The sequence below is a fragment of the Danio rerio genome, chromosome 23 (assembly GCF_052040795.2).
Source record: "Danio rerio strain M-AB ecotype USA chromosome 23, GRCz13ab, whole genome shotgun sequence".
NCBI classification, from domain to species: domain Eukaryota; kingdom Metazoa; phylum Chordata; class Actinopteri; order Cypriniformes; family Danionidae; genus Danio; species Danio rerio.
The window spans coordinates 40,406,670-40,432,382 of record NC_141043.1 but is presented as its reverse complement, the minus strand read 5'-3'; the positions used below and the strand labels follow the sequence as shown (position 1 = coordinate 40,432,382).

General features: G+C 38.9%; 1 protein-coding gene across 2 annotated transcripts in view; it reads right to left on the bottom strand.

Annotated features, from left to right (window-relative positions):
- Window positions 1-25,713, bottom strand: part of vwa5b1 (von Willebrand factor A domain containing 5B1) — a 108,696-nt gene that overhangs the window by 68,135 nt on the left and 14,848 nt on the right. For both annotated transcript variants that reach the window (XM_087307594.1, XM_087307593.1), the window contains 6 exons: window positions 25,471-25,673; window positions 22,406-22,564; window positions 21,996-22,215; window positions 21,721-21,860; window positions 15,735-15,866; window positions 1,920-2,044 (listed from right to left, as the gene is read on the bottom strand). In XM_087307594.1, coding sequence (XP_087163720.1) covers window positions 1,920-2,044; window positions 15,735-15,866; window positions 21,721-21,860; window positions 21,996-22,215; window positions 22,406-22,564; window positions 25,471-25,609 — 915 coding nt within the window. In that variant the 5' untranslated portion in view covers window positions 25,610-25,673. The remainder of the gene's footprint in view (window positions 1-1,919; window positions 2,045-15,734; window positions 15,867-21,720; window positions 21,861-21,995; window positions 22,216-22,405; window positions 22,565-25,470; window positions 25,674-25,713) is intronic.

The following is a 25,713-nucleotide window of genomic DNA, read 5'->3' as shown; positions in this document are numbered from 1 at the left end:
TTGTTTTACGCAGCGGATGGCCATCCAGCTGTAACCCAGCAATGGGAAACACCCATACAATCTCACATTCACCCACACGCACACTCATACACTACAGCCAATTTAGCTTATTCAATTCACCTACAGTGCATGTCTTTGGACTGTGGGGGAAACTGGAGCACCAAGGAAGGAAACCAACTGGCCCAGCGGAGACTCAAACCAGCAACCTTCTTGAGGCGACAGTGCTAACCACTGAGCCACCGTGCCACCCATTAGATGAAACAAAATCAGAATATGGTATAGCATAGCAGGGGGTTGGGATAAAGAGGTACATGACAGAGCTCAGAGATGTAAGGCTGCATTTATAAATTTAAAGAAACTGATACTTTTAATAAGCAAAGAAGCAATAATTGGATCAAAATTGACATCAAACTAATTGAATTTATTATTATTATTTTCTTACAAAAAATTATACATTTTTTCATTAACATTTAAATGTGATTTTTTTATATTGTTATTTAAAAAAAAAAACTCTGCACACTTGAACTATATTTGAACCTAAAACAATAAATATAAGTTCACATTTTAACCTAAAACAAAAAAAATAAAAATTAATAAAATTAAATAAATAAATGGGCAAAAAAAACTGAATTGAGTTTTTTTTGTAATATGTCTTTTTAGTTTTAGATATAGTTTTGATAATTTAAGTTTTTTATTTATTAAAGTTATTTATTTTAATAAAAAATATTTAAAGAAATAAAATATGTTTACGTTTTAAACTTATAAACTTTTTTATTAATGTTTATTTTAAAGAAACAGTTCACCCACAGATGAAAATTCTGTCAACATTTATTAATCTTTTTCTTGCTCCAAGTTTCCATGGTATTAATGTCAAACTGGATATATCTGTGTGTGTATATATTATTATTATTATTGTTATTATTATTATTATTATGCATTTAAGAGAAAAAAGTAACACAAAGAGCTCTATTTTAACGATCTAAGCGCAAAGTCTAAATCGTTTTGCGCCATGGCTCTTAATGAGCTGTGGGTGTGTTTAGAGCATAGCGTGCATTAAACCAATCAGAGTCTCATCCCCCATTCCCATTAAGAGTCAGTTGCATACCGCCATGGTGCATTTTCTATTTACATGGCAGACTTTGGCTCTATTTTACCGATCTGGGTGTAAATTCTAAAGCACACGAAGCAAAAGCATTAAGGGCGTGTCTGAATCCACTTTTGCTATTTTAAGGAAGAAAAATATGCTCTGTGCCGCTGCGCATAGTCTTACAGGATTGTGCTTATCCTCTTAATGAGTTCTGCTAGGTGTTTTGAGATTAAACCAATCAGAGTCTTATCTCACATTCCCTTTAAGAGTTAGATTGCTATTTACACGGACTCTGTAAGTGGAAAAACAGAATGCTTCACTTGCAAGAAAACAGTTAAACAAACCATTTGCAGTACGAGGATAAAGAATAAGCCTCCTCCATTCGGCCTCTTCACTTTACTTTTACGCTTTTCTTTACTCCTTTACTTTCATAGGTAAGGAAACAATGTTGTACACACTCCACTGAAGACATCCATCCATTAAGCACATCCTTTGTTAAGCACAAAGATTTGACATGCCATACATGTCAAGTTTGCAACCACCCGAGAGAGAAAAAATGGTAAGTAAATATACATTTTTTAAGGAGAACTATGCCTTTAGGAACACTCTGGAAAGGTTGGTTGTTTGCTAATGGACTGTCAATAACAAATAAAATTGTGATTGAGTAAACAATGTAGAAGTAAGCAGCATGTACTAAATCTTTTTGCTAGATTTTTTCAATTACACATACTCGTTTTATAGAGTAATAATCATGTTTTGCTATTTTTTGTCCTTGTATCTCTTTAAACATCGGCCTACTCTCTCCTTAAACCTATTTCAAAATTTTACTCACTGTCTTCTCATTACTGCAGTCCTTCTTGGTGGCCTTTATGTAGTCGCTCCGTCCTTTCAGATGCTCATCGTATTCCTCCGCCGTCATGTCTCCATCTTCAATGAGAACATGCGGCAGATGGGGCTCTACGCAAAGAAATGAAGAATTACTCTCTGTGGAGCATAAAAACCTCTCGATATGGAGGCACAACAGTGAATTACGAGAACACAAGATGAGTTACATTGTGACCAGACATGTAGGACTCCCACAGCGGTGATATTTCTTAAAAAAAACAGCAAGGGTATTGAGAACAGACTGCGTTGGCGCCAAGTGGCTCATCAATATGGCTGAACGTTTGCCCTCTTTAGCCCTATTCAGACTGCAAACCTTCCTCATGTTTTCTCATCTGTAACAAAACTAAAATTCTAAAGAGCAAGTCCAGGGTTATGGATGAGACATTTGCAGTAAAAACTTAAACATTAATTCACAGAGGAAGTAAACTCACCGACCACTTTAATAGGTACACCTGCCCAACTGCTCGTTAACAGAAATTTCTAATAAATCAATCACATGGCAGCAACTCAATGCATTTAGGCACGTAGACATGGCCAAGACGATCTGCTGCAGTTCAAACTGAGCATAAGAATGGGGAAGAAATGTGATTTAAGGGACTTTGAATGTGGCATGGTTGGTGGTGCCAGATGGGCTGGTCTGAATATTTCACTACTTCTCTATTATGTACTGGGATTTCCATGCAGAACCATCTCTGGGAATTACAGAGAATGGTCTGAAAAAGAGACAATATTCAGTGAGCGGAGAATGACTAGACTGATTTGAGCTAGTTTGAAGGCAACAGTAACAGCCACTCATTACAACCGAGTTATTCAGAGGAGCATTTCTAAACACAACATGTCCAACCTTGAGGCGGATAGGCTACAGCAGCAGAAGACCACACTGGGTGACACTCCTGTCAGCTAAGAACAAGAAACCGAGGCTACAATTCACACAGGCTCACCAAAATTGGACAATTAAAGTTTGGAAAAACGTTGCCTGGTCTGATGAGTCTCGATTTCTGCTACGACATTAGGATGGTAGGGTCCAAATTTGGCGTCAACAACATGGATTCATACCTGCCTTGTATCAACGGTTCAGGCTGCTGGTGGTGTAATGGTGTGGGGGTTTTATCTTGGCACACTTTGGGCCCATTAGTACCAACTGAGCATTGTGTCAATGGCACAGCCTACCTGAGTATTGCTGCTGACAATGTCTGTCCCTTTATGACCACAGTGTACCCATCTTCTGATGGCTACTTCCAGCAGGATAACACGCCATGTTATAAAGGCGCGAATCATCTCAGACTGGTTTCTTGAACATGACAATGAGTACACTGTATTCAAATGGCCTGCACAATCACCAGATCTCAATCCAATAGAGCAACTATGGGATTCCTATGAGATGTGTTCAGACAAATCTGCAGCAACTGCATGGTGCTTTCGTGCCCATATGGACCAAAATCGCTGAGGAATATTTCCAGTACCTTGTTGAATCTATGCCAGGAAGGATTAAGGCAGCTCTTAATTGCAAACTGGGGTCCACCCGGGTACTACAATGGTGTACCTAATAAAGTGGCTGGTGGGTGTGTATGTTAACAATATATTGAAACATCTGTTTATATTTTCCAAAACAACTAACCACAGAGTTATGGGATCAGAAAAAATATTATTCTGTAAACATGTTTTATATTTTAATTGAGAAAAAGTAAATGCGTTATGGATGTGACCAAAAAAGTTAACAAGTTTACAGTATACAACCTACTTTGGCACAAGCAAAAAGAATTAATGCTAATCAAAAGAGTAAGCGTTGGCTCACTATTGAACAAAAATCATTCATTTTATTTTGACACATGTGAAATCGGCACTTATGTGACTTAAATCAAATATAATTGTTTGACAGAGACATCCTGGAGTATTTTTACAGTACTGTAGAATACAAGCCTAAGCAAACAACGTAGAAAGAGTTTCACTTTTATTTTTTTCCATTTTTCATGGGAAGGTTGACATTTGCATTGACTTGCTTTAAAGCTCCTCGTTGATTAAACAAATCCTTTTGGAAGAAGATGCATTTGCTATGGATGTCTGAGATTGTGATCTGTTTTACTTGAGCAAAATAATTGAAAGTGTTTTTTTTAGAAAGCTGCAGTCTATAACTTGTTTTTTTAAGGATAACAATTACCCCAAATTGTTTTTGATCTTGTATAACCAGACGATGTTCATATAATCTCCTTACCTCAGCCTAATTTACAAGGGTAAACTTGCAGTGATGTTTTAGAATTGGAGAGGTGCTGTTTTTTGTACAAAACAATATGAAATAATATAATCAAATAGTTAATGGGCAACTGGTTTACATTAATATTCTGTGTTCTCAAAATCAGGCATGTGCACAGGTAGAGTTCAAAAATTACTGAAAGTAGCAGTCCCCCAGGCGCTTCGGTTCGCGATCCTCCACTAACCGCATTAATAGTTCCCAGTCACTATGCTGAAAAAAAACAAGTCGTTTTATTTACTAAACTATTTTAAGGTAAGTCGTTGTAAACAACCTATATGGGCTGAATTTATATTGCTTTTCCATGATGGATGTACAGTGTTCTCCAGCCTCAGGACTGCAGCTCTGCACAGGAAGTTTGGCAAGAGGAGAAACTGTCGTGCCCAACAGAGCCTGGTTTCTCTCAAGGTTTTCTCCTTCACTTTCACCAACTGCTGAAGTTTGTTCCTCACCACTGTCGCCACTGGCTTCTTGGTTTGGGACTTGTGGAGCTGCGCATTGATGGATTTGCTCTTCAGTGTTTGAACTTTCAGCAGTGAAAATTAAACCACACTGAACTGAACTGAACTGAACTGAACTGAACTTCAACTCTAAAAAATGGATTGACACAGTTTCAGTTCACTAGAACTTATACGTTAAGCTGCTTTGACACAATCTACAATGCAAAACCTCTATAGAAATAAACATGAAATGGATTGAATTGAATTTTAAAAACACATTTAGTAATATTTAACTTAATTTGTCTATTTAAAGTCAGTTTATATAAAGTGTTTGCAACAAATTGCAATGAATCATGTTTTTCTGTGTACACTGAAGCACTGATGCAAACATTTTTAGCACTTTGGTAATGTAAAGGTCCTTTTTTAATGCACAATATACTGCTTTTCTAATGCAAATTACTGTGAAGTGCAACAATACGGTGCATTTCATTAAAAAAAAAAAAACATATAAAGATGTCTTTGAGTTTGATCTCCTAGAAACTCAGAGATGTGAATTCAGACGGCAATTAAATCACCACTTGACCTTACTGTTCATCAAAAAAACAGTAGGTAATTCAGCCAGGGATTTTTATCCGAGGGTGGTAACTGAACCGTTCTGGATTCTGCTGGAAATAATATCACCAACGACCCCCTGTAAATGGTGAAAATCCCTTACGACCCCCTGAGAAGCAATTTCCGTCAGAAAAGGGGCTTTTGTCTGGGATTTCTAATGAATTCAATTGCACAACACTGGCCTTGGGTCACCTTCAGGAGTGAGGCAATCTCATAAGGCATCATCAGATTCATTTATGCCTCAGAGACCGCAATAGAGGTCGAGAGGTATGATGGGGTGGCCGAAAAAAACAGACAGCTTGCCTAAACAGTGCCTAAAGAGAGAGAGAAATTATTTTATACGGTTGTGGACCTGGGAATGATGTTTCAATAGCCTCTGATTTGATAAAGCGCCTTTCGTTTGGACACAAGGAGAGATTAGCAGTGGCTTGCTCTGGAAGGCAGACTCTATTGTCCAGTTAACACCGGTCAGAGTGGCTGTGATCTTGTTTGCCTGTCCATGTGGGGACGGAAGTGTCCTGATGAATAATGACATTGTTGGGAAGGACCCGTAAGGAAAACGGCTTCATAAAGGGACTAGAAATGTGTGATGTTTATTTGCCACTATGGGTGGTTGCTAGAGAGATATATGTTTGCTACAGTGTTCTCTAAAGTGGCTTTAGAGTTGTTATGGTAACTTAAGTATTTCTAGGTGGTTGCTAGGGATAAAAATCATATATGCAATTTCTTCATCATTCTTTAAGGTTTTACCCAGCAGTCTGCTTGATGTCAAAACGGCATTAATTTGACTTCTAACATTGACATAAAAAAACAACACATCAAATATTGATTATGGGACAGTCCTGGGGCCTCATGTATGAAGACTTGCGTGGAAATCATACTAAAACATTGCGTACGCACAAAGCTGTAAATGTGCGTACGCAGAAAAAAATTCAGATGTATGAAACACTGCGTACGCCAAATCTCACGCATATTCTTTGTACATCCGAATGAACGTGAAACTGAGCGCAACATACACGAGCGCTAAACCCCTCCCTGCCTCCTCCCCCGTATGAATATGCTAATGACTCTACTTTGGCAAAACCCAACGAAAAAGCAATGGCAAAAGCAAGCAAGAAGAGAAACTTTGAACAGAATGTGAATTGGAGGTGCTGCTTTCGGAGGTAGACCAGAGAAAAACTTTGTTATATGCACGTTTGTGCTCCGGAATTAATAACAAAAGAAAAAAATAGAGTGGGGTGAGTTTAGCTGATGCGGTTAACACAGTTAAATCTGAACATTGCACTGAGTGGATAAAAGAAAGAAATAGTGAGATGTATAGGTGCAAAATGTTGCAGTACTCTTAACAGTCTGGGTGGCGCAGCTCGTAAAACGCATGTCATCATGTTTTGACACGTTCGAGCATGAACTCGGTTCGAATCCAGCGTCTGATTAAGTCATTCTTCTTTTTTTTTTCCCCGCTACATATCAGATTTTGCCTACTATTTATCAAAGGGAAGACAAGTAGGAATCATTAATAAGTCTGTTCATCATATTTTATTTGCACATTTATTGAATGGAAATGTTTCTGAATCACGCATGCAAATTCATCTTCAGATAGTGTCTTTAGAGCAATGTGTGTGCAGTAGATAGCTCCGATTACATTGTGAAAACAGGCGACCGCTGCAAATTGCGCTTTAATGTTTGGCTGGTCAACTGTATGGTATGGAAACCTTATATACCTGCTAGATCAGGGGTCTCAAACTCGCGGCCCGCGGGCCATTTGCGGCCCTCAGTGCAATATTTTGTGGCCCGCGCCGACCGCTGTACACTGACAGAATCAGCGGAGCGGGGAGAGAGAGCGCTCCCCGCTCCGCTGATTCTATCCGTACACAGCGGTCACTGGCATTCCCCGCCTGCCGTGTAAACAAAGGGGCGGGGATGCCGGTGACGTCACCACGTACCCCGCCCCTTTGTTAGACGCTGTGATGGGCGGGAAGTGTTAGGAGGGAACTCGCGCCGGCCAGAACCAAGGTAAGCTGTTCCCGCCCCTGCCTGCCACTTAGCTACCTATCTGCAGCCTGCCACCTACCTAGCTACAGCCTGCATCTTATATATATTATAGGTAGATACAGACTGGTACAGACTGATGTGACTGGAGTGGGGTGGGGATGTTTTATTTATACATATATACGCCTTTTTTTTAGGTGAGGGAATGGAAGTTTTGAGTGAGTCTAGACAGGTCTAGACTTAATGATGATCATCTTCAAGCCATACTGAGGGTCTCAACTGCTTCCGCTCTAAAGCCAAATGTGGTTCAGATTTGTGAGAAGAAGCGCTGTCAAGTCTCTGGCAGCAAGAAGTAGGCAAAAGATGCCATGTTCAGAAGAACTGTTCATAATCTTCACTCAATGTTCTATTAATGTTCAGGACACTTCATGTTCAGAAGAAATAATTAAAACTGTTAATAATGACATTTGAGGACTTTTTTTTTGTGAAATCCCTTATGCGGCCCAGCCTCACCCAGACTTTGCCTCCTGCGGCCCCCAGGTAAATTGAGTTTGAGACCCCTGTGCTAGATGAACTCGTCTCATACAACTGCCATTGCACGGCTCAAAGACACTTTGTAGAGTGCAATTTAACACAACTGCCTCTAGGAGTCGCCAATGGAAATAAAACAGACACGCACAAAAAATGTGCGTATGCCAGCCATGAAGCTGGCGTGGAGCTGCGCACATTCTCACGATCATTTCATCGTTAGTAAATCCAAACGTGAGCGATTCTGAGCGTGAAACATGGCATACGCAAAGTTTTTGTGCGTACGCAGCGTTGATACATGAGGCCCCTGGTCTGTATTTCAAGGCTATGTTAGATTAGTAGTAGTCAATCTAATGTCTTTTTGACATCAAAGTATTTTACATGCATTGTAGTGATACAAAATCCAGTAAATCGGAATTAAAGCTATCAGATTATTTAATTTGTTGGCTGTTACTTTGGAGGTTAATAGGACATCAATGAGCAGATGTCAAATGAACATCAAATCGATTAGCATTTTTTTTACATATTTTTATTGACGTCAATTTGCTGTTATTTAGACATCAAGGTTCCAGCAAACAGGAAAAAGCATGAATTTATGGTAATGACCAAGCGCCAACATACTGCTCTCCCTCGTGAGGCAAATATGGAAGTAACTGAAACTGTAATTCATCGAAATTCCACTAGGTCTGGCTCCATAATAGAGCACATTTCTATTGAGCCCACTGTTAAAATGGCCAACTTTACAGCAGAAATAAAGGTGTTTACAGCTTGGTACAGAGAACGATTTTGGTTTATATTGGTAAAATTACTCTTCGTGACAATTGTGAGGGGGATTAATTGTTTTATAAGTCATCAGTTTTATTTATATTAAATTATAATAAGTTTGTATAATTAAGGGCATGGCCATTTGAGTGACAGCTACAGTAGGTCTCGCTGGTTACCGTCACTTCACCTCAACTGATTCCGGCTGATTAGACGCTGAACTCGGCATGTACATCATATTTTTGTGTTGTTTTATGTAGCTTTACCCAGTCTCAGTTTACTTTTTGGAATTATTTCTTACAATTATCAGATGATATAGCATGCTGTGTGCACTTAATTGTGCTCACAAACTATTCACAAGGTTTCCATTTCCCAGGTGAGTGAAATTCTTATACATTTACATTTACATTTACATTTAGTCATTTAGCAGACGCTTTTATCCAAAGCGACTTACAAATGAGGACAAGGAAGCAATTTACACCACTAAGAGCAACAATGAATAAGTACTAAAGGCAAGTTTCAGGTCTGTAAAGTCTAAGAAGGGAAGTGTTAGTAATTTTTTTTTTTTTTTTTTTTTTTTTTTTTTTTTTTTGTACAGTTAGTGTGATATTCAAATAGGCAATTGCAGATTAGGAAGTGAAGTGGAGACTAAATAGTTGAGTTTTTAGTCGTTTCTTGAAAATAGCGAGTGACTCTGCTGTTCTGATGCAGTTAGGGAGTTCATTCCACCAACTGGGCAGATTGAGCGTGAGCGTTCGCGAAAGTGATTTTTTTCCTCTTTGGGATGGAACCACGAGGCGACGTTCATTCACAGAACGCAAGTTTCTGGAGGGCACATAGATCTGCAGAAGTGAGTGCAGATAAGAAGGTGCTAGGCCAGAAGTCACTTTGTAGGCAAACATCAGAGTTTTGAATTTGATGCGAGCAGCAACTGGCAGCCAGTGCAAACGGACTAGCAGCGGAGTGACATGTGCTCGTTTAGGTTCATTGAAGACAACTCGTGCTGCTGCATTCTGGAGCAGTTGAAGAGGCTTGATAGAGTTAGCTGGAAGCCCAGCTAGTAGAGAGTTGCAGTAATCCAGTTTGGAGAGAACAAGAGCTTGAACAAGGAGTTGAGCTGCATGTTCCGATAAGAAGGGTCGGATCTTTCTGATGTTATAGAGTGCAAATCTGCACGATCGAGCAGTTCTAGAAATGTGGTCAGAGAAGTTTAGTTGGTCATCAATCGTTACTCCAAGGCTTTTCACCATTTTGGATGCAGTAATGGTTGCCCCATCCATCTGGATTGAAAAGTTATGGTGTAGAGTCGGGTTGGCAGAAACTACAAGCATTTCCGTTTTTGCGAGGTTCAGCTGAAGATGATGATCTTTCATCCAGTGTGAAATATCCAACAGGCAGGCTGAGATACGAGCTGGAACCGAGGGATCATCAGGATGAAAAGAGAGGTATAGCTGGGTATCATCAGCATAGCAGTGGTAGGAGAATCCATGTCTCTGGATGACTGGTCCTAGAGAGGATGTGTAGATGGAGAAGAGAAGTGGCCCAAGAACAGAGCCTTGAGGTACCCCAGTGTTTAGATGCTGTAGGTTGGACACCTCTCCCCTCCAAGACACCCTGAATGACCTGTCAGAGAGGTAAGATCTGAACCATTGTATAACAGTGCCCGCAACGCCCAGTGACTCAAGCGTAGATAGCAGGATCTGGTGGTTGACAGTGTCAAAAGCAGCTGACAAGTCCAGCAAAATGAGGACTGATGATTTAGAGTCTGCTTTAGCCAGTCTGAGATCCTCCACGACCGAGAGCAGGGCAGTCTCAGTTGAGTGGCCTTTCTTAAAGCCGGATTGCTTGTTGTCCATGAGATTGTTTTGAGTAAGAAAGTCCAGGACTTGATTGAACACTACTTTCTCCAGAATCTTGGCCATGAATGGAAGCAGGGATACTGGTCTGTAGTTTTCAAGTAGCGTATGGTCCAGGTTGGGTTTCTTTAGCAGTGGGGTTACCCTAGCCTGCTTAAATGTAGTGGGGAATAAACCAGAGTCAAGAGATGTGTTAATTATGTGAGTCAGTGTTGGTATGACTGCAGGAGAGATGGCTTGCAAGAGATGAGAGGGAATGGGATCGAGTGGACAGGTGGTAGCATGGCTAGATAGCACAAGTTTGGACACCTCAGACTCAGAGAGCTGAGAAAAAGAGGTGAGTGTGTGTGGTGTTGGTGTTGTATCTTGCGTATTTGTTGTAGGTGCAGCAAATTGAGCACTGATTTTTGCAGTTTTGGTGCAGAAGAATGTAGCAAAGTCATCAGTAGTAAGTGTGGAGGATGTGGGTGGAGGAGGAGGATAGAGGAGGGAGGAAAATGTTTTAAAAAGTAGGCGAGGATTAGTGGCATTGTTGATTTTCAGACGGTAATACGTCTGCTTTGCAGAAGTAACCTCAGCTGAGAAAGAGGACAGAAGAGTTTGGTATGTTAAGAGATGTGCAGGATTTTTAGTTTTCCGCCAAATTCTCTCCGCAGCCCGAAGTTTTGAGCGATGCTCACGGAGAGCATCCGAGAGCCAGGGTGCAGGAGGACTGGCACGGGCTGGCCTGGATGCAAGAGGACATAATCGGTCTAGACATGATGCTAGTGTGGAGCAGAGTGTATTAGTGGCACTGTTCGAATCAAGTGCAGTGAGTTTGCGAGATGGAGGAAGAGAGTCTGAAACAATGGTGGATAGTCTATTGGGTGAGAGAGATCGTAGGTTTCTGCGAAAGGTAACCAGTGTAGGAGTGTGTGGCGGCTCAGGAGTAATGTGGATGTTGAGAGACAGAAGGAAATGATCAGATATTTGTAGTGGAGTTACTATTGTTTGATCAGTGAAGCAGTGTCGTGTGTAAATAAGGTCTAGCTGATTACCTGATTTGTGGGTAGCAGAAGTAGGTGCTCTTTTTAGGTCAAAAGAGGCAAGCAAAGTCTGAAAGTCTGCAGCTTGCGGTTTGTCAACGTAAATGTTGAAGTCACCTAGCACCAATAAGGGAGTGGCAAAATTAGAAAAAGATGAGAGAAGAACATCCAGTTCATCTAGGAAGTGACCTAATTTACCTGGTGGGCGGTAGATGACAACCACATTTATGTAGAAGGGGTGGATAATGGTGACTGCATGGAATTCAAAGGAGCTGATTGTTGGCAGGGACGGTATCAGAGTAAATTTCCATTCTTTGGAAATTAGTAGTCCAGTCCCACCCCCTCTCCCTGTCTGACGAGGAGTGTGGGAAAAAGAGAAATTAGCAGAAAGAGTAGCATGTGTAGCAGTGTCCTCCGGCCTCAACCAGGTCTCAGTTAGAGCCATGAGATTATAGTCAGAATATGTAGCTATGGAGGTAATAAAATCAGCCTTGTTAACAGCTGATTGACAATTCCAGAGGCCCACGGAGAGAGAGAGTTGTGAAATAGTAGATACATGTATTGAACGAAGGTTGTGAGGATTACGCCTGCAGCGCACCTCCCGTGTTTTGCGAGTGTTAGTAACAACAGGAATTAGAAAACACATAATAAAAGTGCACTGACAACAAAAAAAAAAAAAAAAAAAAAAAAAAAAAAAAAAAAAAAAAGTGTAAAGTAAAACAATACAGTAAAGTACTCAAGTGCTTTGTCGGTGTCTTTGCTCGGTGGAGTCGCGCAGGTAGAGTCGATGGTCTTTACCCTCGTCGGTCTTCACACGAGGCGGTCTTCACACGAGGCTGCCGCGACCGCTGCCGCGGTGAACTAGTTGTTTATATAACCCCAAAGCACTAGCTGATTGAATTCAGCTGGACACGCCTCGAGAGTCAAAACAAGGGCCGAAACTGAGGCGGACGACGCGAAACCGCGTTTGCGTTCGCTACACAAGCTCTTATAGTAACCAAGGAAACAGTGGCTAAACAACTTCTAGTATTATACACAACTGAAAGCAAGTTTAAATGTCCTACAACTTTACACAAACAGCTGGAAACAAGTCCTCAAACCATACACAACAACTGAAACAAATCTTAAATGTACTTACAGGCTGCTGGTCTAGATGCTGATAAAGTGCTTCTCCTGATACGTATCAGGAGAATATACGTATATACTATATCTATAAATGTATTTGTTTAATTTAAGATAAATTAATTTTATTTTATTTTCGGCTTAGTTCCTTTATTAATCTGGGGTCACCACAGCGGAATGAACCACCAACTTATCGAGCATCTGTTTTATGCAGCAGATGCCCTTCCAGCTGCAACCCATCACTGGAAAACACTCATACACACTCATTCACACACATACACTGCGTAAAAATGGCTCAGCGTACTACAACAATGTTTTTTAAAGGCTAAACACTTTATCGATATAGTACACAACCAAGCACATGTGGTCAGAACACAAATGAGTCGCAGGTAATGAAGTATTGAGAGTTTCTCACAAAGAAGACCCCGTCTAAGCAAACCCCTGGTTGGAGCGGTGACGCGCAAACAAAATGGTGTAGGTTGGCCACACCTACTTGACGTTTCATTTGCGCTCTTCAGAAACCTATGGGTGACGTCACGGATACCACGTTCATGTCTTTTACAGTTTACGGTGATGACAAATACATTTAAAACAGTAGAACTCAACAGTCTTTAGTCTTTAGTTTCTTGAAATATAAACTCCATTATTTGTCTCAATGTGAATTTTTTATTTAGAGAGACTGGTTGTGAGGTCTAATGTTGTTAATAAATTGTATATGCTATTGAGGAACAAATATGTTTACATTAGCTCTTAAAAATAAGTTGTTTGCAACCCAGGTTCTATCTGAATATGTACCCCATATGCATTTTGTGTGAGCGCCAAATATGTCCCAGAAGCTATGTTTTTTTTTTTGCAGTTTTTATTTTCACAAATCCACCAGAGTTTGCAAATTGCAACTGTTTTGGTTGCATATGCACCTGAAATTTTATCTATGTGAGCTCAAAATATATTTGGTCACATTTGTGCGAAAATGTAAATTGTCGCTGTGCGACCAGTTTTCATTGCGACATGTTCATCGCATGCGCGTATTTATGGAGCTTATAATATGCCAAAACAGTCTGAATTTGAATTGTGTTGATTTAAATTATTAACAACTGTAAGTTAATAAAACTAAATAATATATGCCATTAATTTTTTTGTTATTTTTTATCTGAATTTCTTAACTTGAATATTAAACACCTGAAACATCAGATGGTAAAAAAAAAACAGATTTTTACCATCTTTTCAGATTTTACCACATTCTCACCCTGTTACTTACTTGTTTATTTTATTTTTTGCCTTTTGTTTTTGCCTTCCCTGCTTTCTGGAACCGTTCTTTGCTAGACTCGAACCCTGTCGTCATGGTCAAGTCTGCTTTGGTCAAGTCTGCCAACGTATTGTTTGTGGCAAGCTACTGGACAAACTGATAACAGTGGGAAAGTCGTCCATACAAATGTAAGCGGTCAGCTGGTAAACTCAAAAAGAAACATTGTCATACCGCCCATAGCGTTCTTTTTAGAGAGGAAATTCAGCCATACGTACTTCTAGCTACATAATCTGCGATCTCCAGAAATGTATATAGGATTACATTTTCAAAATGAGCCTATGTTGGTTAAATATGTTTGATTCACTATAAGAACCATCCCATAATAAGAGTCTTTTGTATGTGAATCAAAATACAGTGGTTTCGCAGTATGTTCTCAATCACTAAAATATCAAGATCACTAACATCATTATTTTAGGATTTGAAATACATTACTTATGGCAAACGTTTTAGATTCACTAAAGAACTGGCTCAGATTCATTTGGAGTTTAATTAAATTGGTTGTACAGTACTTTTGTGCTTTACTTAAAAAAGCGGTTCATATGAATCATTCATTTAGAGTGTAAACCAATTACACTGCATCTTTTTGATTCACTTAAAGAACTGACTCATACGAGTGATTCATTTAGGGGTCAGACTAAACTGATTCGTTTTGATTCTGATGAAAAATAACGTGGTTTTCACAAATTTTTGTGTTTATTCACTAAAATAAGATCAAGAGTCAATTGTTTGGACTTCAGCTACACTGGTTGTTCTGCATTACTGGCTCATTTACTGTTTAAGGAATCCGAATATAGTAATGGTGTGTTTGTTTTGACTCGTTATAAGACTAGTTCATAGGCATAATTTATCTAGAAATTGACGTAATTTGGGATTTGGATCATGCTGGTTTGATTGTCTTTGATCATGAAAAAAACTCAGCTCATTAGAGTCATTTATTCAGACTACAGTTGCTGAACTCAATGCTGTGTGTTTTAAAAAATAAACAACTCACAGCCATTCATTTTAGAATTGAAGTTCACTAGTTTAACTGTAAGTTCACACAATTATTTTAGTCAAAGACGAGAAACATTTGATGCCTTTTGCCAGTTTGTTTACATGACAACAGGGTTTTGGGGACTGAAAACGCATTATATTAAAAACGGGTACAAATTTTAGCATTATCGTTCTGTGTGAGCACCCAATATGAGAATCTTTGAAAATGGTGAAATCATGCACAGTATGTGTTAGATATGTAGACATGCATATTATGTGTCAATTTCAAAGTGCGAACAAACACACAAACACACTGCTCATGAGTTTGCTAATGCTTCCACAGCAAAGTCTGGATTTACTTCACCAAAAGCCTGCAAATTCTAGATGCACATCAGTGTTGACGACATGTCTAATTTTCTCTTCCCTACAGGAACCATTTCCTAAAGTTGACTACATCATTAGCTATGTTTTCATCTACCTATATTTACCAGCATTTTGGAATATTTTGTTGAAAAAATGCTTAACCTGTTTACATTCACTACACTTTTGTTATGTTCATGGCTGTTTTTGCCCCATTGACTTCCATAATAATGAGATTGCAAAGCCTTGACACCATATAATCATGAAAAGTTTTTAATTGTTGGTGGTTTTCCCTGTTGGAAAGAGGTAAAATATGTAATGTATATTGTTGATCATCAGTTGGCAGCATTAACCATGTATTTTCGTTTCGTGTGATTCAGTCCATTGTTTACATTCTGCTCACTATCATGGCTGACTTATGGTGATGCATCATGACAAAAAAATAAACTGGACATAAAATAACTGACTCAGCATTGTCAGTTTCATGCTGTAGATCACACACAATGACTATTCAAAGGACTGTGTTTATATGTGCTACGCACCACTGGGGTAGATCAGTATCTCCACAGGGCAGTCGTAGGTGTACTTGTCTGCCAATGTGACCACAATGCTGGTGGCAGAGCGAGCCGAAGGGTCAGCATCTGCCCGGATGGCATGTGATGGGCTTTCCACACCTGCACAGAGAAACTTCTAAAGCTCATAAATAAAGCAGGAGCAACAGACATTACAGCAGATGAGAGGACTAAACTGCAACTCCAGCAGGATGATGAACTGAATGAGTTACATTTAGCCTTTCAACACCTCAGACAACATTTGACAAGTGACAAGCATGAACTGCATTTTAGATTTATTTTTCAGATGAATTGATCCACTTGAAGTGCATTTAAGATACATTTCAATGGTATGAAAAGTCAACACATCATCATTTAGGCTAGAACAGGGGTGCCCAAACATGGTGCCAGAAACAAAACTTGATTGAGGAATGTGGGACGACAGTAAAAATACCAAACTGTATTAAATTAAAGTTTCCATGAGTAATTTCCTAATTTATTTCCTAATATTTAAAAGTAACCAGAAAACATTGCTTTAAATTGTATTAATGCAGTATATAAAAAAATATAATTAACTTATTACAGTAAAAACATAAACAATCTTAATAACACAATGAAGATCAATGCTGAATACACTAAGCTACACCTGTCTTGATTTGCTTGCCGATGCCTTGTGCATTGCCTTCTGTCTGTTGAGTGACAGTATTTACATTTTAAACAATTACAAAACAAAAAAAATAACAAAACAAACAAACAAAATGTTACATAAAATTTCGAAATGACGATCTCTGTCAAAGATAATCGTTCGTTCTTCCTTTATTCTCAAATGGGATGGTAAGCCAAATCAAATGTTAGCATGGGCCAACTTTGGCCCGCGGGCCCTAGTTTGGGCATTGCTGGGCAAGAAAGTCGTCAGCAAGATTAACATGGATTTTTATGGATTTTTAATATAAAAGGCAAGTTTATCTCATAATGTGTTTCCTTGCAACTCTGTTCCACATATAAGATAAAAATTTGCAATTACCTTTTTTTATTTTTTGTTTGTGGTGTAAATGCTAGAAATAAATGCAGAATTCATTTTTACGAATAATTAGAACAAAGAATTCTGAAATTTAAACTTGCTATTTTAAGTAAAGTGTAAAAAATTACAATGTACTAAGAAAAAATACAAAGTTACAATTATATATGATTATTTATTAATCTATTTGTTTTTTCCCACATCCTCAGCATGACAGTGTAACGCCACGCCAGCAGAGGGCGACCTCGCCCGACTACTGACTCAGCTCCACTCCCTATGCAGTCACTTTCTGTTTATGCTGTATTTTAGCCAAGCAGCAACCTCCTGCTCTCCCTCAGGAAGCCAATACGGATTAACTAAAATTGCAATTCATCCGAAATTCCACTAGTCGTGGCCGCTCCTGGCTCCAAAATAGAGCAAATTTTAATTGAGCCCACTGTTAGAATGGCCAACTTTACAGCAGAAAAAAAGGTGTTTACAGCCTGGTACAAAAAAAGATTTTGGTTAATACAGGTAATATTACCCTTCATGACAACAGTGAGGGGAGTGAATTTTATTATAACTCCTCCGTTTCCTTTATATTAAGTTATATTAAGTTTGCATAATTAAGGGCGTGGCCACTTGATTGACAGCTAGGTCTTGTTGGTCGCCGTCACGTCACCTCAGCTGAATCCTGCAGATTAGCCACTGAACTCGGCATTTTTATCGTATTTCTGTGTTGTTTTATTTGGCTTTACACAGTCAGTTGTCTTTTGGACTTGTTTCCTACAATTATTAGATGGCATGGGATGCTGAGTGCACTTAATTGTGCTCACAAACCATTCACGTGGCCTCCGTTTCCCATGTGAGTAAAGTTATATACTTATATACCATCTTTATACATGTATTTGTTTTATTCGTATTTGTTATATAAATATATATATATATATATATATATATATATATATATATATATATATATATATATATATATATATATATCGTTTATATTTATATTTAGAGCTGTAATGCACTCCAGAATCTGACGAATTGATTAGCTGTAGGCTCTAGAACAGTCATCTGAAGCGTTGTCATGCAGTGTTATGCTGGATTGCATCAATAGTCTTACATTAACTAACACAGACTATATCTGAAGTGTTTGGAAGTAATTTGCGCTTCCTCCTGTTGAAAAACCTCATAAGAACAATGTTTAGTGGCTCAGTGTATTACAGCAGTGTTTTTAAAAGTCTAATAAACACTTTATTGATATAGTATACAACCAAGCACAAGTGGTCAGAATACAAACGAGTCACAGGTGATAAAGTATTAGGCGTTCTCCCAAAGTAAAGTGTGTCTGAACCAGGTCTAAGCAAAATGCCAGCAGGTGTCTGTAGCTCCGCCCACTCTCCGCCTCTTTGCCCTTGTTTGGTATCCCGCCGTGGGTGTGATGACGCGCGAACAACATGGCGGCGGTTGGCCGCGCCTACTTGTGGCTTCTTTTGCGCTCTTTAGAAACCTATGGGTGACGTCACGGATACTACGTCCAGATATTTTACAGTCTATGATTTTAGCAAGAGCTCAGGCCATGCTTCCTTGCGAAATATTGCCAGTTTACCTGCCTTACCAAGCGTTGTTCCAAGTGACTCTAACGACTGCTATCCTGTGTATGACCCTGCCTGCCTTATCCATGTACGTTCTCTGTCTTAGCCCTCTTGATCTGTTTTAGACTGATACAGTAGCTGTGATACTGAACTTATGCCTGCACTATTACCACGTCTTCTGGTTTTGCCCCTGTTGTTTGTTGTTTGGATTGGACTGCTTATATGTTGCAGACTCTCTCCCGGTTTATCCGCTGATGTCTCTGCCTAACTCCTTTAATAAAATTCTGCAAATGGATTCTAACAAAGGCTCAGCCTCTCCGTTACAGACAGAAACATGTCAAAACATGGCAGCATGACAAAAATATGTCAAAAAATCAACTGACATCAAACTGACAATTACTGTAACATTTGTGTCAAAAAACACATCAATTTGATGTCGTTTTGACAGCAAGGTCCCTGCTTGGTAGCGTAAACAAGCATACAGTACATACACTACCGGACAAAAGTCTTGCAACAAACAGGGTATATGAGAAGCTAGTGTTTCTTCACATACTGATAAACTTCCTGTGAACGATTAATGTGATTTTTTTCCATTTTATATGGTTCCTTTTACAGCCTCAATGTTGTAATGTAATTAAAATACAATCAGTTTCAAGAGTTCACACTTAGCTGATGATTAATTATAAAGCTTGTTTGGCATGCTGTCCCGGGAGAGAGCCCTGAGCTCATGAGATCCTCGAGCCCAGGGCTCCCTCCCAATGCAAGGCGGGAGGGGAGTTTGAGCTCAGGTAGATCTCGAGAACTCCCCTGCTGTAGCAAGTGAATGCTCTTGAAATTAATTACTACCTAGAAGCGTGTCTATGTTGACAATTTGGATTGTTCAATTGACTTAATTGCATGTTTTTAGGCGGTGGGAGGAAACCGGGGAACCCGGGGGAAACCCACGTGAGCACGGGGAGAAGTGCAAACTCCACACAGAAATGTCTGCTAGTTTTGGTAAAGCCAGGAACCAGAGACATTCTTGCTGTGAGGCGACAGTGCTAGGCACTGGGCCACCGTGTCACCCGTCTAAGAAGGAGGAGTAGGGGAGGAAGGGGGGACTCTTCAAAACGAAGATAGCAATGGAATAAACCCCTGGGAATTTATAGTAGTTTGATTGGATCGTAGTGAATTAGATAATGCGGGTCAGCTGCTAGCAATCATAAGCACGTGATCCTCTCGAAATTTGTTTATACATAAACTTCACTTAAATAGACTTTGGCATTCATTTAGTTGCTCAAGTTTAAAACAAGGTGAAAAGCCATTCACACGCACGCACCCATCAGAATTAGCAGGCTAGCGCAGAAGCTCCATTGAATATACTGGAGTAAAATAAATGTTCATATTTTAAAGACATGGCCGGGAAAAATGTCATTTAAGGCAGTGCTTTGTGTACATTCTGGGACCCACTTTATATTGCATATCAGTCAGGCAGTGGAGATCGCTGATTTTTAAAGAAAACAGACCTTAAACGCGCAGATTTTGTAAATGAATACAGTTTACCAGAAGCGCTTGACCCAGGTAATTGACAAATTAAAAGTCCTTCCGCATACTTCCGCATATACCCTATAGATGGATTTGGATTTCTACCTTCCAATCCGTCCCAGCATGGATCAACGTTTATCATTTTTCCCATTACTTTATTAATATGATTATTTGAATCAGTATTTCATTCATTCATTAGTTTTCTTTTCCCTTTATTAATCCAGGGTCGCCACAGCGGAATGAACCGCCAACAAGTTTTATGCAACAAATTTTTTATGTAGCGGATGCCCTTCCAGCTGCAACCCATCTTAGGCAAACTGAATCAGTATTTAACTTTGAAATTATTTTGACTAATGAAATGAAAGTTAACACATTGTTTAATATAATATAAAAATGTTCAGTGCATTTGTCTGCTTAGTTTACTCTATTTTCAGGAGCCACCAAACTAGGTCAGAGGTCATGGAGTCCTCAAGTGGAACTGAAGGGCTTGATGATTAAAAACAACTGTTTCCTATTTGTTAATTATGTGTTAATCTTGTCTAAAGTGACTTTGATAGGATTATTATCAAGACAGACTTTGTGTAGTAAGAATATAGCAGTCTAAATGCTGTTTATACCAGTTTTGAACTAGTTTGATAAGACAGCTGAGAGTACGATGAAACAACCTTGGGTTTTTATAACAGATTGTCTCTTGCGTATGTGTACTGTATATGCATCCGATGGGTCAGTTCTACAGGACTGAGACCAGCTCTTATTTGTCTACAAGCGACTTGACCCAAGCCTCCTGTCGCCATCCCTATCTGAATTCAGATATGACCCCGCATTGATGTACACATTTAGAATTGTCTACCTTTCGGAACCTGTTGCCTGATTCGCACCCTTTATGGTCTTGTGTTCAGAGTATAACTGTTATTGATTTGTGATTGTAAGCAGGGCGGCCATGGAACTCATTGCGAGTGTTGAAGCTGGCTTCTGCTGATGGAACTGCAATCTATCTTCAGTAAACTTTATTTATTTGAATCTCTGACTCCGGCTCTTCTTCATCTGCCAGATGGTCATTGTTTGGGTTCAAACTGTAAAATATCCCTACAAAATAACAACTTGACTTCTAAAGTCAAAAAATGGGCATAAGGTACATCTGTTGAACTGCATCCCCATCATCACAAATACTGCAGAAGACCTATTGGAACCCGCATGGACCCAACATTCTCTCAGAAATCAGTCAAGTTTGGTGAAGGAAAAGTCATGGTTTGGGGTTACATTCAGTATGGGATGTGCGAGAGATCTACAGAGAAGATGGCAACATCAACAGCCTGGGGTATCAAGACGTTGATACCTGCCCATTACATTACAAACCACAGGAGAGGGCAAATTCTTCAGCAGGATAGCGCTCCTTCTCATACTTCAGCCTCCACATCAAAGCTCCTGAAAGCAAAGAAGGTCAAGGTGCTCGAGGATTGGCCCACCCAGTCACCAGACATGAACATTATTAAGCATGTCTGGGGTAAGATGAAGGAAGAGGCATTGAATATGAATCCAAAGAATCTTGATGAACTCTGAGAGTCCTGCAAGAATGCTACTTTGCCATTCCAGATGACTTTATTAATAAGTTATTTGAGTATTAATGCATTCCTCAAAAGTCAAGTTACTATTTGTTGTTCCTGAAATGTGGATAGGCGACAAGACTTTTGTCAGGTGGTATACAATTTCCAAATATTGTAATAAAGAAGCTGCAGTACATTAAAGATTTAAAACGTTTGCACGTATTTAGATCTATTTGTGTGCATGTACTTCAAACATCAAACCTCATGATTTTAGTAACAGAAGTGCAATGCATGAGAATAGATGAGCTGACCTGCGAGTAAATACGGTCCTCTGATCTCAAGATGAAAGTTGAACTCGTAGTCAATGGAGTTGATGGTCTCTTCTTCCAGCAGAGCAGCCAAGCACACACCTGAGGCTGTCTGCTCGTGAGAACAATGATGCTGATCCCTCCTGAGGCAAAATCAGAGGATAAACAGATGTATACATGAGAACTCTAACATAACAGTATGGCTTCTTTAAGAAGTCCAAACTGAATGTAATGCAGTGTTTTGTGACATTATAAATACAGTTTTGCCATGCAAATACCTCCTAGCAGTGCTGGGCGAAAAGGCCTGCTCCTCTTTGACAGACCGCTGTACTCTTGGAGAGCAGACGGATGGTGAAACGACCCGAATACCACCGTTCGGGAGTGTCCCGAGCTCCGAGGAAGTGCTGACCAATATACTAATGGTCTCCAGAGGAGGAATGACCCCCAGACTGACCACCAGCACCGTCCTCTCCTGATCCTCATCCAAAACGACATGTCCTGCGGCAGGATGATTCATCAGTAAAGCCTCTGAAATGTACAGTCATCTTCAATGGAAGAGCTTAATAAGATTGTGCGTGTTAACTGGATTCAGCAGACGCCGTGACAGGCCTTTCCGTTTAAGCTCTGAATCAGGGGATTAGCTAGTAAGATCTTTTGATGAGCGGCATAAATGAGCATGCAATCTTACCACCTACGCTCTGCGGGGTTCCGTTGGCATCACAGCAATCAAAGTAACAGTCATCGATTTTCGTTTTGTCTTTGACCTGCACGGTTATTATTTGGCTGCCAATCATCGCCTCGAACCCGACCACCACGCTGCACTCATCCAGAGGATATATAAAGATTCCTGCATGAATCACAAGGGGAGAGGATTAGAAAAAAGACAGGGATTCGGGAGAACGCATTGTGTATTACACAATAGCGAAAGGAGATCCTTCCACGAAGCTAATTTTGCACTTGACAGAAATTAAATCCTTCATTTTAGTGCTTTCAGTATTGACCAATGCAAAATCCAATCTGTTGGGAGTCGATACGATGCTGGGGACTGCAGAGCAGCAATCGGCCGGTGACATTTCTACACTTCACACAACTAGCTGATCAGACTGGCAAGAAAAAAAAAACGAATGTTTTTCAACCCCTTGAGGGACTTTTGAGGAAGTATTAATATGATTACAAAGAGATTAAGGTGTTTAATGCTTCAAAATTGTGATTTTTTTTTATCAAAAGTTTATACACCACCTGACACCACCTTTTTAACAGAAAAGACCTCTTATGACAGTGGTGTCCAAACTCGGTCCTGGAGGGCCGGTGTCCTGGAGAGTTTAGCTCCAACCCTAATCAAACACACCTGAACCAGCTAATCAAGCTCTTACTATAGGAACGTCCTGCAGGTGTTTTGAAGAAGGTTGGAGCTAAACTCAGCAGGACACCGGCCCTCCACAACCGAGTTTGGACATGCCTGTCTTATGATACTGTTCTGTGACTTTGATGGTACAATTGAAATGAAAGAACACAATTGTTCTCATATAAAAGGTGCATAAGTGTTGAACACTTTTGTGTACATAAGTGTTGGTTTCTTTATTACAATATCTATGAAAATAAATATGACTAGAAAAGCAAACTGATTTTATGACTGATTTTATGACATGTGTTTAAAGAAACCCATAAACATTAAATATTAAATTCCATAATACAAAACTGGGAACACATAAAACTAAAGGTATTGTAAACTAAACATTTAAGGCATTTTTAGTAAATGTTTGGAATGCATTTGTGACAATGTTAAGGTGCAAAGGTGATAAAATTTGTACCTTTTATGAAGGTACAATATTGTATCTGCCGGTTTTAAAAACCAAAAGGTACATTTTGGTTTCCCATGGTACAAATCATGTCCTTAAAGGTACAAACTGCAATGGTAAGAATTTGTTTCTATCTCTAAAGGTACAACTCTGTCCCATAAAAAGTTACTGCCCCAATGACAAGGGTTTGTACCTTCTTTGGTACAACATTGTATAATTTTTTCTGAGAGTGTATGAAAATGTGCTGTTTCATATTTCCCCCTATAATGACATCACAAACCTCACTCAAAACTGCCAACAAGCTGCCCTATTAAAATAAATGTAATCCTTTTAAAGCAGTGACTGACTTTATTCTTTATGTTTATATTAATGCACAGGTCTAATAGAAACATGTTTCTTTCTCAGCTAGTTCACAGATATAACTGTGTCCTATTTTCCCAAATATACTTACATTAATGTTGAACTTCATGTTTAACAGACTTTTTATGGTTAAACTGTGTTATTTAAATAAATGGAAACTTTATATGTGACCCTGGACAAGAAAATCAGTCGCATATGTACAGTTGAAGTCAGAATTATTAGCCCCCCTGAATTATTAGCGCCCCTGTTTTTTTCCTCTAATTTCTGTTCTGTTCTGGGAAGATTGTTTCAGCACATTTCTAAGCATAATAGTTTTAAAAACGTATTTCTAATAACTGATTTATTTTATCTTTTCCATGATGACAGTAAATAGTATTTTACAAGACACTTCTATACAGCTTAAAGTGACATTAAAAGGCCTAACTAGGTTAATAAGGCAAACTAGGCAGGTTAGGGTAATTAGTCAAGTTATTGTATAACGATGGTTTGTTCTGTAGATTATCGGAAAAAAATTAGCTTAAAGGGGCTAATAATTTTGTCCCAAAAATGGTTTTTAAAAAATTAATAACTGCTTTTATTCTAGCCGAAATAAAACAAATAAGACTTTCTCCAGAAGAAAAAAATATTATCAGACATACTATGAAAATTTCATTGCTCTGTTAAACGTCATTTTGCAAATATTTAAAAAAGAAAAAAATCAAAAGGGGGCTAATAATTCTGACTTCAACTGTATATATTGTTGCATGGGTGAAATTTTATGAATCTAGATATTTTATCTATTTTAAATATAGATATTTTATAAATCTCAAACAGTAACTTTATCAAACTTTATTTTTGATTAGTAATACGCATTGTTAAGAATTTGAACAAGTTTAAAAGCCATTATCACAGTATGTAGTATTTTTGAACCCACAGGTTCCACATTATCAGACATAGTAGTCAACGATTGAAGTGGTTTAAAAGCTTTCATCAAAGTTGTCATAAAACTATTCAACAACACTTATTCTTGCCTATCTTTGTCATCTATTCTCTTTTTTTTTCTTGTCATTTTTTTAAACTTATTTGATCCACTTTAAATGTTGACTACTGTAGTTGTATCTCAGCCAAATATTGTCCTATCCTAACAAAGCACAAATCAGAGAAAAGTATATTCATTTAACTTCCAGATGATGTATAGACCATAATTCCCAAAAATTGACACTTATGACTTATTTTTGAGCCTTCAGATTTCACATTATCAAACATAATAGTCAACATTTGAAGTGGTTCAAAACCTTTCATCAAAGTTTCCTAAGACATTTCAACAACTCTTGTTCTTTTCTATTCTTGACACTTTTTTAAAACAATTTTGGAAAAACTTTCACTATAAATGGTTATCACTGTAGTTGTTTCTCAGCCAAATATTGTCCTATCCTAACAAATCACAAACCATTTGAAAGTATATTTATTCAACTTTCAGATGATGTATCAATCTTAATTTCCCAAAATTGACCCTTATGACTGATTTAATGGTCCATCCATTAAATAACCTATGTAACATCTGATGCTGTACAAACCACTGATGGTGAATATGATTACAAGATAGCATACTGACCCTCGATAGGGTGATCTTCGATGTTTTCGTAGGTCAATGAGGCTGTCAATGCCAGAGTGTAACCCCTGACACAGGAAGTGATGTCAGAGATGCTGAGAGGCAGAGCACTCCGCTTGCTCTTGTTGATCAGGCCCGGCATGATGATTCTTCTGTCCAGTACAGCTCCTCACATGCAGAGAAGGGGTGATGTTTCTCTAAAAAGTCTAGACAACAGACAAATCAAGTTTTACATTAAAACAGATT